The sequence below is a fragment of the Stegodyphus dumicola genome, chromosome 7 (assembly GCF_044657685.1).
Source record: "Stegodyphus dumicola isolate Sdum_Otavi_A_Nest chromosome 7, ASM4465768v1".
Taxonomy (NCBI): domain Eukaryota; kingdom Metazoa; phylum Arthropoda; class Arachnida; order Araneae; family Eresidae; genus Stegodyphus; species Stegodyphus dumicola.
Window position 1 is genome coordinate 44,941,972 of NC_140774.1, and position 21,994 is coordinate 44,963,965.

The 21,994-nt window shown below is 29.6% G+C and overlaps 1 protein-coding gene across 2 annotated transcripts in view; it reads left to right on the plus strand.

The window, feature by feature from the left end:
- Positions 1-9,727: 9,727 nt before the first annotated feature.
- Positions 9,728-21,994, plus strand: part of mop (tyrosine-protein phosphatase non-receptor type protein myopic) — a 120,634-nt gene continuing 108,367 nt past the window's right edge. The window contains exons 1-2 of one of the 2 annotated variants that reach the window (XM_085820149.1): positions 9,728-9,909; positions 18,104-18,178. In XM_085820149.1, the coding sequence (XP_085676275.1) occupies positions 9,823-9,909; positions 18,104-18,178 (162 nt within the window). In that variant the 5' untranslated portion in view covers positions 9,728-9,822. The remainder of the gene's footprint in view (positions 9,910-18,103; positions 18,179-21,994) is intronic. The other variant, XM_085820148.1, reaches the window with a different exon arrangement.

A 21,994-nucleotide genomic window follows, 5' to 3' on the forward strand; every position in this document is an offset into this window, starting at 1 on the left:
CAAGGTTATCTGTCTGAAATTTTCCTGAAGGAATAAAAGGTAATTTAAATTCTTTTAACAAATACTTTGAAAGTTCATTCAATGTTGCTGTTGTATGGACAAGAGCAACTTGGGCTTCTTTTGATAGTTTCGCCAATTTGTGACTTACAATTTTTTGTTGTTGGGCAAAAATCGTTCCATGATATAAGCCACGAACAAAACTGTGATAAACATTCTAAGCTTTTATCTTCTGTTGTCCTTATAAGCTGCATAAATACATCTCGAAACTGTAAGGCCTTTTTAGAGTGTTTAACATTCACAATTTTCCACCACTTTAAAATTACATCAATAAAATGTTTAGTTCTTAAGACATCTTTTCCATACCGAATTCTATTATTCTGCGATTCAATTTGCAGAGCAGCTAAAGTCTTTTCATCAGAAAGTTTAATAGCAATACTTACATTCTGTTCCTCTATAGAAGACGGAAATAAAACTTTCCTTGATAAAGTTGGAGCCATTTTAATATTATCGTATCTTATGCAATTCTTCGACTTCTTATTTTGGTTTTGTGTAGCGGCCATCTTGAAATTGTGACTTCCTGGCGCCGATCTTGGCGTCAAGAAAGAATCGCCAATAAAGGAGGGGCACCCAATTGTAAACTTTTACCAATGAACTGTATCAAATAATGTAAATATAGGAAGATTATGCATGGTAAGGTTTATAAATGAGGATTTTAATGCACCACCACAACGCATTTTGAACATATTTCTGTTAATTCTATTATTGTCTTATATTAGAGTTATGATTCGATAACCACAAGACTGTACATGGTCAATTACTTGTTTTGTAAATATTAATAATTGATGTGATGATAAGTTTTTTACGGGAAACATTGCTACAATATTTCTGTTTTTTGCTAATATAGCTTATCATAAATGTTTGCAGAGTTGTGGCCTCCATCTGCGAATTATCCGAAAAACCTAAACACGACCGCTTTTATACGAAACTTGTGGTTTTATATATATCACATCTAATAACAAATTGACAATTTTTTCAGAATCATTTAAAATTTCACATTTTTTTTTTTTTTTTTTTCAAATACATCCAGTGACTTGTTTGTAATCCAGAATCTGCTCGGCCAATTTTCAGAGATAACTTTCTTAAGTATGACGGATGAGGCAATATAAAATACTTACTGTTACGTATAACATTGTAGCTGTTTGGATTACAATAAAATATATAACAAGACCAGGCAAAAATTCTGCACTATACGAATGCTGTTTCATTTGCATTAATTGAATCTGTTCATACAAAAACTTAAATTTCTCAGAATGTGGATTATTTTCTGTTTCTGCACATTTCAACAGTAGTTCTGATATTTTATCTAAATTTAAATTGCAGTCATCATGAATATTAGAAGCAGAAAAACCATCCAAATGGCTAATCACTGCCTCAAGTTTAAACCATTTATCACATAGTTTTTCTTCTCCAAATATCCATTTGAACTTTTCAATGGGAATTTCATTTTCATTGAAAAAAACTCTTACATTTAAATCGTCCAATATTTTTAAAGATACAAGCACTTTTGAACAGTTTAAAAATTCTAATTTCGATAGCCAAAAGATCTTACCTTTGGTTATGAATATCCATGAAGTGAGAAGATCCATTTTTCTTGCAAAACCATTACTAATGCCGTTCCATCATCACGAACAGCTTTATCTTCTCGAACGACAAATTTTTTCTTCAAAATGCTTAATGCATACACTACTCTGTTTGCCAGCTACAAAATCTTTGCAATTAATATTTTTTATCCATTTCTGAGAGAGTACAGGATACGAAGGAAATTTGAAAGTCGACACATGTTCATTACTGCTATCGTAATTTGATCGGCATTTAGGTACACTACACGTTCTTGGCATTCTAAAACACATTTTTTCTTATAAATTCGAACTCACAATATAATATTTTACTTTCCGGTAAAATACAAAATTTTTCAGAAGAAAAAACACATGTAAACAATTATCTCACTAGCACTAGTCCTACGGCGAAGCAATGTCAACTTACAAAATTGAAGGACTAAGATTATGACGTCAGATCATGTGATCATCAGATTGGAGCAGGCCTGTAGATATCTAGTTGGCCTTGGCCTAGGCAAGGCCAACTAGATATCTACAGGCCTGCTCCACCGATTTGTGACGTCACAATCGAAGGCGATCGTTCCCACGGTAGACGCAGCCGACTGTTTCATTTATGTAGTGCGCAGCGTTTTATTTCCAACACAAAAGTCAAGTCAAATTAATTTTTACAACTAATATTTCGAATTTTAGGAATAATAACGTACTATGTTATATCGTAATGATATTTAAATACTAAATACCGATTTATTAAACAGAAAATAAAAATAAGATTTGAGTGATATTGTAAATTTAGCAGAGCTGATTTAAATTAAACTGAAACATATCTGAACTTTTATACGGAAATAAAATGGACACAAAAATTATTTATAAAAATTATACGGTATGATAATATCAATGAAAATATAACATATGTAATGAACTAAACATGAGATGTTTTCATTTTGTAATAAAAACAAAAAAATATGTTAAAGCTCTCAGATGATGTTATATTGCTTAAATTATGAAGACTGATTTATACTGCTTGAATACTAAACAAACACATATAGTATTTCATAATAAAATTAATATCAATTCATTAATTCTAATATAATATTGCTTTATAATTGTTTTTGGTGCAATGATATTGAAGCAAAATGAACTCTTTCTTTTCTTTATTCCCATAAAGGTTTTTCAAGATTCAATCAGAGATCCTAAGATGCTTTTTAATAATAAATACACATGTGAACGTTAAGTGAAATACATAAATCTTATTAATACATTAATATATTAAAAGTATATCTGAAGTTTAGTCTACATATTGAAATAAGATTCATTCTAAAGATGTTTTATAGCAAAAACATTACACAGAATATTCAAAAATATATTTCAAGTTCTCTTAAAAAAAGCAAGATCATAACTATGCAATCAATCCCAATGAGCATCGTATCATGCTCCAAAAAATTCTTATGAAAGAAAATCTTATTAAAAATACACTCTTAATACATCTCATTAAAAGTACACAATATTAAGCAATGAAAAATACTGCGAGTCATTACGATAGTATAAGATACTGATTAGCCAGTTGAAATTATCATTTAACATCTGCAATAAGTTGTCATTTGAATTTTTTAAATATTAATAATGGAACATTATTATTGCAGACCCTGATGCGAGGTCCACAAAAATAAACTTCATAAACTTGAATAAGTTTCTACGACTCACTGATATTACAATATATCATCTATATCATTCTATATACCAAAATGGATATAGTTTACAGATGCTTAGTATTCAATTAATTTAGACATTCTTTTTTTTTTCTTTTAAAAATATTTAAACTCTTTATACACCACATACTACTACATTAATTTGTATTGCTTAAATTAATTAGATTGATTTATACTGCTTAAATATTAAAAAGATATGTGATATTTCATAACAAAATTCATAAACATATTAATTTAAATAAAATTTTGATTTACATTTATGATTTTACATGCAATTCTATTGAAGCAAAAGCCATTTTTTTTTTCTTTCTCATAAAAACATTTCAACATTTAATCCAATATCTTAAAGTACTTTTTAATTATAAACATACAAGTGAACATTTTGGGAAATATATGACAAAAAAAAGTTTTATTTTAAAGATGTTTTAAAGCATGAACATTATCCGAGAAATCTTGTAGCATATCCAAAAATATATTATAAAATTCCCTGAAAACAAAGTGAGATCATAACTATGCAATCTACCCCAATGAGCACCATATCATGCTATAAAAAATTCTTATGAAAGAACATCTGATTAAATATACACTGTAAATTTATTTAATAATAGACAAATAGTAAAAGATGCATGCAGTATTAAGCAATGAAAAATCCAGCATATCATTACAATGTTATAAGATATTAATTATTAAGTTAAACGTCATTAATTCACATCAACAAAAAGTTTGCCATTCAAATTTTTGAAATATGAATGCCAAAACAGGCTTATCATTGTAGCCCCTGATTTGAGGTCTACAAAAATAAACATGATTTATAGCTAGTTGATTTGGCTTACTTCAAAGGATTTCGATTAATGTGCCTTGAACTACTACTTTGTTTTGTTTTTTTAATCCAATCTATTAATGCTTGACAGTCTGAATCTGATTTAAATCCAGGTGGTTGTTCATATAAATTGGTTTATTCAAGTATCCATTTAAATATGCAGTTTTTACATCAAAAATCTTATTTTGTAGTTTTCGTAAACATCGTAATTTTCTTATTGATAGATCTTTCAACTAATTTCCAGACTTCATGAGCCTCCATTGAACTTAGTTCTTCTATCATTTCATACATCATACTACATAATCTTTTTTCGGTTGATCTTTACAATATGGTAACTGGTAGTTTGGCGACATTTTGGAGGCGATAAAGGTTACTACCTGGGACTTTGGTAATAATGTGAGCAGTACTCAGTTCCGATTACGCATTATTTTGCGTGAGGGAAATGAGAGATCATGGGATATGTCATGTGATATTAATGGACAGTTGCGGTATGAATTCGTTGGTGACGTTTATAATATAATAGATGATTTAGAGGTAAAAGTTTTTGGATATTTTATTTATTTTATATGTGGAAATGTTCATATTTGGAAAGGGTAAATACTTTTTCGCGATCAGGTAATTTCATATATGTTCTTTTTACCGGGTTTAAAGATTGAGAAAATTGTCATGTATTTTCGTGAAATTTTTCTAATTTATGAGAAAAAAGCAGTGTACATGGATATAGTGAAGAGTGTGCGCAATGCCATTTTTGTGCAATTCTGGGATGTTTTTTTAAGTAAAAATAAGTCGGCGTATACATGGTTTATGTGTATGTGTTATTTTGAAAAACGCATAAGGAGTATTGTATTGTGCACTTTTTCCCAATTTTGCAGTGAATACTTGTCATGATTAAGCAGTTTTGTTTGATAAAATTTCTAGCATAAGTGTAATTCGGCTAGTAGATTGTTGGAAGAAGTGTTCAGTAGATAAAAAGAAAAGAAACATGTCTTTACTTCGTGAAGACAAAATGGCGGCGGGGGAAAAAAAACAGAGGGTTGCTGTAGGAGAGTTGGTTGCCAAATTTTCGCCAAAAAATCACCAAGTTACCATAATGTAAAGATCAACCCTTTTTTCATTGTTCTCGCTCGTCTTTTCTTCTGCTTTAGTTTTGGTAAAAATTGCTTTTAAATCATGATCTACAATTTGTTTATCTTAAAGCTTGTATAATTGAAGCTATATCTTTCTCTTTATTACTTTTGATAATTTTAACAACAATCAACTTTAACGTCCTTCTAGTATGAGGTAAATTAATTTTTTATCTCTTATTTCATCCCAACTTGAATGCTTTTACTTTTCAGAATTACAGCTGTATTCATGTAAGCATCTACAGATTCGTTTTGACTCATTTTCAGTTGACCTAATTCTTTCTACATTTGATATGAATATTTTCTGTTCTTACCGCCATTTCATTTTTTATTTTCTCCCATCATTTCTTTGTATTCCGTTCATTCACATATTTTAACGCTTATGGAGCTGTCACAGTCCAATTCATTAGATTTCTTGCTATCGCATTATCATCCCATATTTCCCAAGTTTTTATTTCACTTTTAAAATTAACATCTTCCTTTTTGTTGGTTCATCAGCTTCTATCACACTTGTCAATATTTTCAAACTTAATTAACTTTTGATTCTATTTGATCATATAAGGTAATTATCAATTCTATTTGCCCGTATAAGGTAATTATCAGCCAGCCCGTTCGCCGAGATTGGAACTCCAGACCAAACTATCAGTTTTCAGCTATTTTACCACTCAGCCACTAGTAGGCAGCAGCAAGTTTCTATGGCTCAGTTATGCACAGTTTGCAAATACTAATTATTTAACTTTAAAATTACATAAAAAATTCACCTAAATTCCAGAATTATTTACTTAATTTACCCATTTTACTTTTTTGGTCATTGGTTTCCTTTAAATTGTTATTTTTAACCTTACAGTAAATATTCTGCAATATATTGGAAATGCGTGTGACACAACTTTTCAACAAATCATGCAATGATTTGCCACATTCACAAATACTATCATTCCAAATAATCCTGTTTTCAACTTTCTCTGTGATGAGACTTATTAATATAGAATGTTGATTTTTTGATGAAATATATAATTTCTCATACATTTCAGATATTAGAATTGAAAATATTTTAAATGCAGAGGAATGAAAAGCACGAATTCTGTTGGCCAAAATAAACCACCTCGATCAATAGCAGCTAAGTACGCAAAATCTTCCCAATGTTCAACTATCATTTCTTCTTCAAGAATTAATTTTTTCCTGGAGAGATTACGATTTATATGCTTCAATACAGATCTACAAACATATCCAGAAATGTAAATTAGACACATTGTATCTTTTTCTGTAACATTAACATCATTGGATTGATGCAAAACATCATCAAATTCCTTATCAATAAGTTGATCATCATTAAAATCTTCAATATCATTACAAGAAAAATGTTGTAAAATAAATGAACCTTTCTCAGAAACTGCATTTTAAGCAAACTAATTAATTTTAGTTTTCTTTCTGACTTTATAATCTGCTGTAAGGATACATTATAATTACAGCCACTCATTTGTTGAAATTGACCAAAACGTACCTCAAGGTTATCTGTCTGAAATTTTCCTGAAGGAATAAAAGGTAATTTAAATTCTTTTAACAAATACTTTGAAAGTTCATTCAATGTTGCTGTTGTATGGAGAAGAGCAACTTGGGCTTCTTTTGATAGTTTCCCCAATTTGTGACTTACAATTTTTTGTTGTTGGGCAAAAATCGTTCCATGATATAAGCCACGAACAAAACTGTGATAAACATTCTAAGCTTTTATCTTCTGTTGTCCTTATAAGCTGCATAAATACATCTCGAAACTGTAAGGCCTTTTTAGAGTGTTTAACATTCACAATTTTCCACCACTTTAAAATTACATCAATAAAATGTTTAGTTCTTAAGACATCTTTTCCATACCGAATTCTATTATTCTGCGATTCAATTTGCAGAGCAGCTAAAGTCTTTTCATCAAAAAGTTTAATAGCAGTACTTACATTCTGTTCCTCTATAGAAGACGGAAATAAAACTTTCCTTGATAGAGTTGGAGCCATTTTAATATTATCGTTTTTTTATATTTTATACAATTTTTTTAAATGTAGAACACTGGAATTGTAAACAATATTTGAGTTTTCAAATGACAGTATAAAAAATGTTTGGTTTGAATCGTTCTGATTGAACCAGTTGTTTCGTATAGATTTCGATAAATGAACTGGCTTTAGTGTAGAATTGGGTGTCCCTTCGATTGGCGACATTTTTTAAAAAATTTTGGAGATGAAACCTCACTTCTGGTTACCACAATAGTTTTAAATTTGTTTTAGCTTCCCGATTTTATTTAAATGAAAATAGATTGATGTGTACATGGACATATTTACGGCGCAATGCCTAGTTTGTGCAATTCTAGGATGTTTTTTTAAGTAAAAACAGATTGATGTGTACATGGAGACAGATCTTATGCAATTCTTCGACTTCTTATTTTGGTTTTGTGTAGCGGCCATCTTGAAATTGTGACTTCCTGGCGCCGATCTTGGCGTCAAGAAAGAATCGCCAATAAAGGAGGGGCACCCAATTGTAAACTTTTACCAATGAACTGTATCAAATAATGTAAATATAGGAAGATTATGCATGGTAAGGTTTATAAATGAGGATTTTAATGCACCACCACAAAGCATTTTGAACATATTTCTGTTAATTCTATTATTGTCTTATATTAGAGTTATGATTCGATAACCACAAGACTGTACATGGTCAATTACTTGTTTTGTAAATATTAATAATTGATGTGATGATAAGTTTTTTACGGGAAACATTGCTACAATATTTCTGTTTTTTGCTAATATAGCTTATCATAAATGTTTGCAGAGTCGTGGCCTCCATTTGCGAATTATCCGAAAAACCTAAACACGACCACTTTTATACGAAACTTGTGGTTTTATATATATCACATCTAATAACAAATTGACAGTTTTTTCAGAATCATTTAAAATTTCACATTTTTTTTTTTTTTTTTTTCAAATACATCCAGTGACTTGTTTGTAATCCAGAATCTGCTCGGCCAATTTTCAGAGATAACTTTCTTAAGTATGACGGATGAGGCAATATAAAATACTGTTACGTATAACATTGTAGCTGTTTGGATTACAATAAAATATATAACAAGACCAGGCAAAAATTCTGCACTATACGAATGCTGTTTCATTTGCATTAATTGAATCTGTTCATACAAAAACTTAAATTTCTCAGAATGTGGATTATTTTCTGTTTCTGCACATTTCAACAGTAGTTCTGATATTTTATCTAAATTTAAATTGCAGTCATCATGAATATCAGGAGCAGAAAAACCATCCAAATGGCTAATCACTGTCTCAAGTTTAAACCATTTATCACATAGTTTTTCTTCTCCAAATATCCATTTGAACTTTTCAATGGGAATTTCATTTTCATTGAAAAAAACTCTTACATTTAAATCGTCCAATATTTTTAAAGATACAAGCACTTTTGAACAGTTTAAAAATTCTAATTTCGATAGCCAAAAGATCTTACCTTTGGTTATGAATATCCATGAAGAGGGAAGATCCATTTTTCTTGCAAAACCATTACTAATGCCGTTCCATCATCACGAACAGCTTTATCTTCTCGAACGACAAATTTTTTCTTCGAAATGCTTAATGCATACACTACTCTGTTTGCCAGCTACAAAATCTTTGCAATTAATATTTTTTATCCATTTCTGAGAGAGTACAGGATACGAAGGAAATTTGAAAGTCGACACATGTTCATTACTGCTATCGTAATTTGATCGGCATTTAGGTACACTACACGTTCTTGGCATTCTAAAACACATTTTTTCTTATAAATTCGAACTCACAATATAATATTTTACTTTCCGGTAAAATACAAAATTTTTCAGAAGAAAAAACACATGTAAACAATTATCTCACTAGCACTAGTCCTACGGCGAAAGCAATGTCAACTTACAAAATTGAAGGACTAAGATTATGACGTCAGATCATGTGATCATCAGATTGGAGCAGGCCTGTAGATATCTAGTTGGCCTTGGCCTAGGCGGGTTGGTACAGATTTTTCAATTAACAGTAGTAAAAGTATGATTTCGTTCCTTAAAAATATTCTTCTTTAGAATATTTGCAAAGGAAACTATTCCTTAATTTCATTCTAATGGAAAAAGGAGTAAGTACTGAAAAAAATATAATGAGTTTTTCATCAGTAATTCATGAAAAATCATTTTAAAGCACAAATGATTAGAAATGAAATTATTAATACTATAAACTTCGGACAATTATAGTTGGCATATTATTGCTATCATTTTTTTATGATTTCATCAATTATTCGTTTTATAATATAACTAAATATCATTAAAATTTTATATTTAAGAAACATATAGAACTTTTTTCAATAAACTGCCGAAGTTAATTCAATTTTAACGTTAGATCACATGATTTTGACACATCGTAGAGTGCGTCACCACTGAGTGATAGCCCTGAAACTACGGTATATTTTACTTTGTTATTTCTATTTTATCCGTGGCATTACGGGTGAAATAGTAATGACATTTCGATAATTTCTGTTATTACCTTTAATCGAATCAGAAGATGGAAGCTGCTCCGCGACTACCTATGATAAGTTGTGATCTTAAACTAAGTCCGAGTAATACAGAATTTGGTCCTATACTTAAAAAGGTAATTAAATTTGTGTTATTAAAATTATCATTCCTAGGATAGTACTTAGCCATCGTATTCGGTTCTTGTATACCAAAACTAACTACGTCAACTTTGACATTTGTATGGTTCCGACATGTATTTTATTAAAATTATAAATATTGCACAGAAGTAATTTTATGTAGAAGACATATTTTGTTCTCATCAATAATTTTAGGGCGTAGGACTTTTGTAAATTTTTCAGTTTGTAAACTGATCCTTATTGTTATAACCTTATTAGTTCTCAAAATAGGTTTTCAATTCTACGCATTTTTCACGTTTTGCATCAGAAATTATTTATTTTCTTCCTTAATAGTAGGCAGAGTGTAGGTAAATGTTTATGATTAAGTAATTATGTTCAAACTGAGATTCAGTGGTCTATGTATCCTTGGTTTACTTAAATAAAATAGTAGGAAAATGTTGATTGCTTTTCTCGTTTGAGAGAATATTTGATCACTTATTTTACTTCCCATCTTGCATAAGAATTCAATTAATTTTTAGAATGTGTTTGTTGATATTTTCTTGTAGAATGTATGTAAAATATGAATGTCTTTCAGTTAAAAAAATATTGTACCAGGTATTTTAAAATGTTTTATATTTCTTTATTTACAGTGTCTCACAAAAGTGTTAAGAATTTGCTAGAAAAGTGTTGTAACCCGAAATTGAATTCGAATGTAAAACCCAATATTTTTTCTTATCTCTATGATTTTGAATAAAACCAAACTTAAATTTTTAATACTAACTTATTTTCTTTTTCTAAAATTGAAAATTTAAGGAGGCATAGATAAAACAGGCCATAAAGATGCTAGTACACCAAAGCATTTTCGTAAAATTTCATGAATAAAATTATCGTCTAACACTTTTTTTTTTTTTTATTTTTGCATTTTGGTGAAGTTTAAAAAATTGTTTGGCTTTATTTTTTCCTTGCTTGTTTCATTATATTTTATTTAATGTTTAAAAATTTCTCATAGTCATAAGGAAGCAATGAACAGCATTCGAAAATTGATAATTGGTTGATCTTTGGATTATGGTAACTTGGCGATTTTTTGGCGACCAACTCTGCTACAGCAACCCTCTATTTTTTTTTCGCCTCCATTTTGTCTTCACGAAGTAAATTCTTTTCTTTTTATTCACTGAACACTTTTTTCAACAATCTACTAGCCGAATTACACTTATGCTAGAAATTTTATGTAACAAAAGTGCTTAATCATGACAAATATTAACTGCAAAATTGGGAAAAAGGTGCACAATCGGAAACTCCTTGCACGTTTTTCAGAATAGCACATATACATAAATTATTTACACGTCGACTTATTTTTACTTAAAAAAACATCCCAGAATTGCACAAAAATGGCATTGCACACACTCTTAACTTTATCCATCAACACTGCTATTTTCTCATAAATTACAAAAATTTGCACGAAAATGCAAAAAAATTCTGTGAATCTTAAAATGCGGTAAAAAGCACATATATGAAATTACCTGATCGCGAAAAAGTATATACCATTTCCACGTATAAAATATCCAAAAACTTTTACTTCTAAATTATCTATTATATTATAAACGTCACTAACGAATTCATACCGCAAACATTACAAATGGTTACAAATACTTAGTGTCAAATATTTAAATTATTTCCATGCACGTTTACTTCAACTGAAACGTATACCAAATTCCTACAAACATAAAATTCACAAAATAACTATCATTTAATTAAAATATCACTAAACCATGTACACGTTGACTTATTTTTACTTAAGAAAACATCCTAGAATTGCACAAAAATGGCATTGCGCACACTCATATCCATGTACACTGCTTTTTTCTCATAAATTAGAAAAATTTCACGAAAATGCATGAAAATTTTGTGAATCTTTAAATCCGGTAAAAAGAACATATATGAAATTACCTGATCGCGAAAACGTATATACCCTTCTAAAAAGATGAACATTTCCACGTATAAAATAAATAAAAAATCCAAAAACTTTTACCTCTAAATTATCTATTATATTATAAACGTCACCAACGAATTCATACCACAAATGTTACAAATACTTAGTGTCAAATATTTAAATAATTTCCATAACTTTTTAATTAATTTAAAATTAATAATATTTTAATTAATTTTTAAATAATTTCCATAACTTTAAATAACTTCCACTGAAATGTATATACCAAATTCCTAAAAACATATAATTCACAAAATAACTATCATTTAATTAAAATATAATTAAATTTAAAAACTACTTAAAATATAAATAAGCACATACATTAAATTAATAAAAATTAGCTTACAATCCTAATTACTTTAAACTAAATCATTGCTAATAACAATTTTCCAATAATACGATATTATTTACTACTTACATTTAGAACAATGCATAAAAATAATATCCTCAAATAATTAAAAATACTAACTTACCTAATCTGCGAATTTTTCCTCCATATTTCCTCCGCTAAATAAAAAGCAAAATTCTCTTTATCACAATGCCTAAATAGCCATTTTGAATTCACTTTAGTTAGGACCATGGGATTCAAAAATTAACCAACATTGTTTCACACAACACAGAATAAAGCTAAATACAAAATTTCCAGATTTTTTTCCAGATTTCCCCCCTTATCCGATTAAAGAACTGTAATTCGTCCATTAATGTCACATGACATATCTCATGATCTCTCATTTCCCTCACACAAAATAATGCGTAATCGGAAATGAGTACTTCTCACATTATTACCAAAGTCCTAGGTAGTAACCTTTATCGCCTCCAAAATGTCGCCAAACTACCAGTTACCATATTCCAAAGATATAATATCGCAATTTTACAATAAAAAATTATCAGCCTGATAATTTTTTATTGTAAAGATGGAAATTCAATTCGGATATCGCTAAATTAGTAAATTTATCCCATTCTATGGTGCAGTATGTGATACAATGATGCTCTAAAGAAGAAAATCAGATTTAAAATAAAGAAGATTCAATGTGACTCAGCATGATCAGTGATTTATAGTTAGAAAATCTATGAAAAATCCATGTTTGAGTCCTGTAAAGATTTATACAGAATTTACTAAAAATTTTTCTACTTCAATTTAACTTAAAAATTGTTCAATGAGTGCTCAGATCGGCTGGATTACATGAGCGCTTTACTTGAAGAAAATTTTAAAAGTTTAAAAAATGGAAAGCTTATACTTTTCTTCTCAAAATCAATGGTAAATAAGCCCGAAGCCATATTGAGATCATGCCTTATTTGCAGATGAAAGCAAATTTACATTTTTGGTTCTGAAAGACATATAATTGTATGGAGAAAAAAAAACTGAAGTGCTTTATCCCAAGACCTTGGTTGGAACAGCAAATCATGGGGAGATGCTCTAGTATGAGGGTGTGCATCAGCATCAGGATTACATAATTTAGTATTTATTGATGGCGCGATGAACTATTCTCTTAATTCAAATATTTTAAAAGGTAATTTAAAATTATTTACCCAAACTTTGGATGCTGGAAACAACTTTATTTTTTATCAGGTTAACGATCCTAAACACACAGGCCTTAACGCTTGCCTTTTGTGTGTCTATAATTGACCACAAGTTCTGGAAACACCATCTCAGTAACCAGATTTAAACCCAACAGAACACATCTGGAGAGAATAAGTACATCTGGTTAGAATGCGAAGACACAACATTAAAACGAAATCCAAACTAAAAACAGTAATGATAGAAGAATGTAGGAACATTGATGCAGATATTACAAATAAAACTGGGGCTAGACTGGTGATTACGGTCCAGTCGTCAAGTGAAGCAAAATAGTGCCAAATCTGGTAACCTCTTGGCTTAAATACGAATCAATGCTTTCCGATAATTTATTACTCACTTACTGCTTATAACAGTTTCTTAAATTTTGTGATAAAACACTACTCCATTTTGCTACTGTCTTAAAAATGGTATATGATATTATGAAAAATTTTAATATTGTTGATCCTATAAAATACATAGTTATTAACTTCCAAATACTTTAGGTAAAGTGCAGAATTGCCTATTTATTTGATTGGCATTTGCAAGAGTAAGAAGAATTGGATTTTGTCAATTTTCGTTGACTTTTCAAGTGAAAATAGGTCAATGTGTACATGGATAAAGTCAAGGGAAGGCGCAATGCCATTTTTGTGCAATTCTAGGATTTTTTTTTAAGTGAAAATCTGTCGATGTGTACATGGATACCGAGTATGTGTAATTCTTAAAAACGTGCCAAGCAGTGGGTGATTCTGCACTATCCCCACTTTTTCGTTGTTTTTCTTGAAGTCCTGTTTTAGATATTTTTGCATGCTTACATGATTTATTTTTTGCTTTTTTACAGAATTAATTCAAACTTGCAACCATCTAATAATATGGTGATATGATGAGTTAGCGATTTTCTAAAACGCGCAAAAACAACCGATTTGGCGACCTGGCAATTTTTTTAAAATGCGCCAAATTGGACTGTAATATCCAGTTTTACCAAAACTGATTAACTCTATGCCCAGATGTTTGAAAGCTGTCATAAATACTGCAGAAGATATTACTAAATACTAACTGACAGATATACTACAATATTTACTAATACAGTTAATAATTATGATCTAAAGGGTATCAAAATTTACAAAAAAAAAGCTAATCGAAATTTTGGATAATTTCGACATAATCGAAAGTTATTTATTTATTTGTTTACTTTATTAAACATTTCTTTCAACGTGCGCATGCGTAAAGCATACATTATGCATAGTCAAAATTAGAAAATTGCAACCAGAAAACTATTTGACGTGTATTCATGATATTTACAATGACGAGGAATTTGATTTAAATCATATCAAAGATGGAGTACATTGAGATGAAATACTATATTTAGTAAGGAATTATAAGTCGAATAAAATAAAAACATCTGCCCTGAAGATAAGGATAGTGCTGACAGATCAACTTCCAGTTCATTGCGCGCTGCGACGTTCCCCCCAACCCGGCAGAGCAGCATGAAATTGATAAACAGATTTCGGAATGGTTAGAGAAACAAAGGATATGCCTTCATCTATTTTTGCAGCAATTCTACTTTTTGTTTGATGGACATCGAAACATGCTTCCCTTTGTAGATCCTTTGGCAGCTCCAGAGTCGGAAATTCTTTTTGACATAATTGAAAGTTCAAGCTTACTTTTATAAAATTGCTCTAACAGTCTGCAAAAAATAACAATCCGGATCCAATTAGAAGATTAAGGAACAACGCAATCTGCAGTGTTAACTGAAATAGATAATTAGATAATTTTAGCTTAGCTTATACCGTCCATTGTACATTAAATGCGCATGCGTAAACGTATTATGCGCATGCGCAGAAAGTTTGTAGCTTTGAGGTCTGGATTATAGATCATTGCGGATTATGGACGTCCGGATTAAAGACTTTTAACTGTATATGCAGATTTTCTTTAAAGTGTAAGAAGACTTTTATGAGGTATTTTTTCTGTTACTTTTTTATTATTGATTTTCAAAAGGAAAGTTTTAATATGTTCATAAAATAATTAATATAGTTTTGCTAAGAGAAATGGTTGATCTTTACATTATCGTAACTTGGCGTTTTTTTCGCGAAAATTTGGCGACCAACTCTTTTACAGCAACCCTCTATTTTTTTTTCCCGCCGCCATTTTGTCTTCACGAAGTAAAGACATGTTTCTTTTCTTTTTATCAACTGAACACTTCTTCCAACAATCTACTAGCCGAATTACACTTATGCTAGAAATTTTATCTAACAAAACTGCTTAATCATGACAAATATTCACTGCAAAATTGGGAAAAAGTGCACAATACCATACTCCTTACGCGTTTTTCAAAATAACACATACACATAAACCATATACACACCGACTTATTTTTACTTAAAAAAACATCCCAGAATTGCACAAAAATGGCATTGCACACACTCTCCACTATATCCATGTACACTGCTTTTTTCTCATAAATTAGAAAAATTTCACGAAAATACATGACAATTTTCTCAATCTTTAAACCCGGTAAAAAGAACATATATGAAATTACCTGATCACGAAAAAGTATTTACCCTTTCCAAATATGAACATTTCCACATATAAAATAAATAAAATATCCAAAAACTTTTACCTCTAAATCATCTATTACATTATACACGTCACCAACGAATTCATACCGCAAGCATTACAAATACTTAGTATCAAATATTTAAATTATTTCCATGCACGTTTACTTCAACTTAAACGTATACCAAATTCCTACAAACATAAAATTCACAAAATAACTATCATTTAATTAAAATATCACTAAACCATGTACACGTCGACTTATTTTTACTTAAAAAAAATCCCAGAATTGCACAAAAATGGCATTGCGCACACTCTTCACTATATCCATGTACACTGCTTTTTTCTCATAAATTAGAAAAATTTCACAAAAATACATGACGATTTTCTCAATCTTTAAACCCGGTAAAAAGAACATATATGAAATTACCTGATCGCGAAAAAGTATTTACCCTTTCCAAATATGAACATTTCCACATATAAAATAAATAAAATATCCAAAAACTTTTACCTCTAAATCATCTATTATATTATAAACGTCACCAACGAATTCATTCCGCAACCATTACAAATACTTAAGTGTCAGATATTTAAATTATTTCCATGCACGTTTATATCAACTGAAACGTATACCAAATTCCTACAAACATAAAATTCACAAAATAACTATCATTTAATTAAAATATAATTAAATTCAAAAACACTACTTAAAATATAAATGAGAACATACATTAAATTAATAAAAATTACCTTACAATCCTAATTACTTTAAACTAAATCATTGCTAATAACAATTTTCCCATTAATACCAAATTCCTTTACTTCCACCTTACATTTAGAACAATGCATAAAAATAATATCCTCAAATAATTAAAAATACTAACTTACCTAATTTTCTTCAGAATCTTGATTATGTGTCCGATAAACTTTTCTTTAGTTACGGCCATGGGATCCAAAAATTCACGAACACTGTTTCACACAACACAGAATAAACCAAATACAAAATTTCCAGATTTTTTCCAGATTTCCCCCCTTTTCTGATTCAAGAACCGTAATTCGTCCATTAATATCACATGACATATCCCATGATCTCTCATTTCCCTTACACAAAATAATGCGTAATCGGAACTGAGTACTGCTCACATTATTACCAAAGTCCCAGGTAGTAACCTTTATCGCCTCCAAAATGTCGCCAAACTACCAGTTACCATATTGTAAAGATCAACCAGAGAAATTTATAGATATTATTAAAAAAATTTCCATTCTAAAATATTAATTTTTATTAATGAGTAAAGCAGTGTTTCACTGAAACTAGTAAGCATACGAACACTTTTGTTAGTCACTGTATATTCTAATGCAGCACATGTACTGTAATATATATATGTAGTTATATCTATAAATGTGGAAATTCAGAAGAAATGTCCATTGCATATTTATAAGATTATTTTTCCATTATGCACCTGGCATGCTTTTTGGGATGTATGTGTATGCTTATGATTTTCCCTCCAGTCATCATCTATTCAGCAGTTTTCTCGGTCATGATTAAAAAGTGATTGGTTTCATCTAGTCTAGCCAACTAGCAAACTCTCTACTAAGTTTTGCCAGTGTAGCAATATAAATTATTACGTACGTATGTTACATCTGATATCCCTACTGAGCATCGATGCATCGGTATGTATGATTGCACTAAAGGTGTTCTATATTATATCAGTGCTCATTTTGTAATAATATAAGATGTATTATGAGTTCAACATACTTTTATACTTAATTTAAGAAAGTGTCTAGTTTGCTTACAGTTTAAGATGATATCTAGAAAATTTGCTGTTTTAAAATATAATGTAGTTTTTAGCTTGTGTGATATTAGTAGCTTGTGAAAGATTCATATTCTATCAAAAGCATATGAATAATTCATGATTCAAAAAGTGGATAGTTAATGAAGCATTGTGCCTTTTTGTTAAATTTTTTGTTAAATGTTTTCCCCTCTTGGTAATAAAATAAAGCATAAATTAAAAGATACAATTTATTAATATAAATATTATTTATTTATGTAATTTGAATGTGATTCTTCTTAGATATACTATGACTTTAAATGTCTAAATTTTAAATCATGTTCTAGTATATTAGAGATCATTACCATGAAGATCCAGAATCTTACAACAAGGAGATAAAAGAACTTGAGGCATTAAGACAGGTGAGTAAGTCCATTGATGATACCTTTTTATTTATTAATAAATAATGGAAAAAAATTAAAGGTTAATACATACCATTTTCTGGTTAATTGGTAAACTGTAATCAACCCAGTATTAAATATTGATCTACAGAGTTAGTGAGTACTAAATACCCCTATCTCTAAATAGAAAGCATTAAAATATAGATAATGAAGTAATCAAAGTAGGGCAATCTGTATTTCTGATGTGCTCCATTTTTTTTATTGAAAATTAATTTTATTTTTATGGAAGGAGTATGCATGTGTCTGTATCAAACAAATTGTAGAGTAGCTTAATTAAAATCCTAAGAAATTAATCATTATTAAAGTTAAATCTTGCAATAATTTTTGGAGACTATCCGGCAATAAATTCTGCTTTATCCAGATAATCTAGCATTAATCTTAATATGTTCAGAATTTAGTAGTAGCCACTAACAACTATCTGGTACTATCCTGAGGCTTAACTAAATTTAGTTATCTCTTTAGTTACCTCTAAATTAATACCTCTTTAGTTCATGCATATACTCTCGTAATGGAAAGAAATTAAGAAACTATTGTGTTTCATGTTAATGGAAGAAATCTTGTTTACCTGCCTGATTTTATCTTTTTTTTTTTTTTTTTTTCTGTGGAGGAATTTTGCCAGTCCTGATTTTCATTAAATACATGATACTTTATAACTGCTATTATCCAACTAAAATTTGTTCATTGAGAACAGAGACCAAAAGTAACGTTATATATTTATATATTTCATATTATTATATATTTATATATTTTTGTCAAAATTACCAATTTCATCTGTAAGCTGACAAATTTTTAAAAAATTTGATTTTCATTATAGTTTCTTTAATAAAAGAAAAAAGGAATCTGACATATGTATGAATGTGAAAAATTTTCTAACCAGTAAAATGCAATAGTTTTAGAGTATTATTTATTTTAAACATTTCTGTCAGTAAAAATGGTAATGTTATGCCATAATCTCTCAAGTTGTGTAATTTGCAACTTAACGTAAATTTGCAGTTATATGACTTTCAAACTGAAACTAGTGATAAACAAGGACTCCATAAACAATGCCTTTTCCTCCTAATCAACATTTTTTGCATTCAAATTATATTCATACAATTAGTTTAATCACTTGTTTATCTTTATTAGTCTTTGTTGTTTATTTACCCTTATAAGTCTTAATTATTTTAAAATGGAAAAAAAAAAAAAAAAATGCACAGATAAAAAATATAAAAACAAAAATCTACAATTATAGTCAAAATAATTTGTATGATGATGAGGAAATTATATTAACAGTAACTTGATATATAAGTCGATTTATTCCTGTAATAAATCTTATAGTGACAATTAAGTTTGCATCATTGGAAAGGTGTAGTAACATTGAACCACACAAACATTACCAAGCCAAGAGGCTTGACCCAACTGGTGTCACATTAGATTTAGGATCTGTTGCAGAAATAGGTAATGTTGAGTTTTCTGATTATCCCGGAGAAAGCTAGGTTTCTGCATAAAGAATGAAAAGAGAAGGCCAACATTGTGGACTATACAGAATGCATTTAAATCTAGTGCTGCATGGTTTGAATGATTCAAGAAATGTGCAGAGAAACTAAATCATCGATGAAGGCACCAACTAGTGACTCTGAGTACCTCAACTTTCAACATCAAGAAGGGTAGATGGGCCAGAGAACAACATTTCTGTTTTCAGTCACCCATATCCAGCACCCAATATCCCACTACAAAATCATATCGGCTGTCATTTAGGCACTTTTTTAAAGTATTATTGTAATTTCTTTTTATACGTTTTATATATTTTTCATATTTTTTAGTTTATACATGAGTAAGTATGTATTTCTGAAGAATGTTTCATTTAAAAAATAAAGTGTAAACATTACACATTATCTCAATCAACTTGGTGAAAGTCACAGAATTTTCACAATGCATCATACTCTGGCAACCATGTGCATATAATTCTGCATTTTTAACAGGCAACATTGACATAATAAATATTATAGTTACAAAGTTGTACTTTTAACTTACAACTTACAAATTCAACTTACATAAAATGAGTTATGTAAAGATTTATGAAATGCATTACTTATGTAACTTGTGCAATTCATGGAGTTTAAAACAGTAAATATAAATTATGTATATTTTTTAAATTTTAACTGCCATATATTTTTAACACAAAAAATAAGATTGAAATTTATGGGTGCATGTTATCCACTGGATATAAAAATGATAAGATTGAAAAATAAGGAAAAGATGAGCATGCGGAAATTAGATTTCTAAATGTACCTAAATGCTGTTTCTTTAAAAGAAATCAGATACCTTATGAAATTGAAAATTTTCTTTATCAGATAACATGAAAAGTTCGTCGTATATGTCTTTCCTTATGTGTTCAGGCACATCATCGAATTCTGTTTCATCTTCACCACTGTTAATCTGATCCATAAATAAATAATTATCTTCTGTTCCATCTAGATCGTTAGATATAGTTTATTTGCATATGTCAGGTTTAATTTCATTCCATGCTTATATTATATACTTGCATAATATTTCTAGAGTGGCTTGATGCATTTTGCCTGCTTTTGCAAATGTTTTTTCACCTTCTAACATCCACATATTCTGCTGTCATTTTAAATTTTCTTTGAATGGTTTATTGAGACACATATCTAAAGGCTGAACTAAAGGCATTACTCCACCTGGAATAACTGCCATATTTGTATTACACTCTTTCAATAATTTCTTTGTATTTTCCGTTAGATGGGATCTGAACGTGTTCCAAATTAAAGGACTTTCTTAGCCCATAGAACATTGCGAGTTTAGCCCTGAAATTTCAAAGTTTCTCAGAATGTCATGAATAAATGGTATTTTCTTGATTATAATTAAAAAAACTACTATTTCACTTTGTACCTTGATTCCTTTTCTTCCAATATGCATCCAATCTGAAACGGATACATCAAAAGTTGGCAGAAATTTTTATGTGTAATGAATATAAAAGCCTCTGTTCTATATGGGTTTTTTTGTCAATAATGCCAAGAGGGTTAATTCTTTAAGGCAACAGGTCTTTTTTGCCAAACATTTTCTTATCCAAAATTTCATATTGTTTTCATCCATTTATTCTTTCTCGTGAACATGAATCGAAACACCATGTGGAAAATTATATTTCGGCAGTGTTTTTCTTTTAAAAAATAACTGTACGATCCGTTGTTAAAAATAGTGGACTGTAAATTGACTTGATATTACTTCAGTATAGAACCCAAAAAACCTCAAGAGTCATAACGTTGACCGAAACTTCTTTATTGACTTTCAAACAGTAAGTTAGTTGAGGAACATCAAAGACCACGCTGCAAACTCCGACTTCGGTAGTGGCTTACCAACACAAACTCAGAAGAACCTCTGCTTAGTTGAAACTCCAGTAATTCACAGCAACCTCAAAGCTCTAAACGCGAGCTTTAAAAACTTAACAAATTTGCGTCTGCGCCGCTCCTCGGTACAAAGAAAGAAATACAATTTGCATAACATCTAACATATCCCCAGCCTTGAAGTCCCAGGGGGGTTCAAACAATAAATTTAAACTATTGAACTGCATAAACCTGAAAAATAAAAATTAAAGTCTCTAAATCAAGAATTAAATGGCAAAGCAAATAGCTTTGCTATAGGTCGTTTTATTTCACCATTAGACGTGCGTAAACTCACCACTCGAACTTTCTCATCAAAACCAGGATACACTTTAGTAATTCTACCTCATTTCCAACGTGGCGGAGGTAGATTTTCGTTCTTAATAAGAACCATATCACC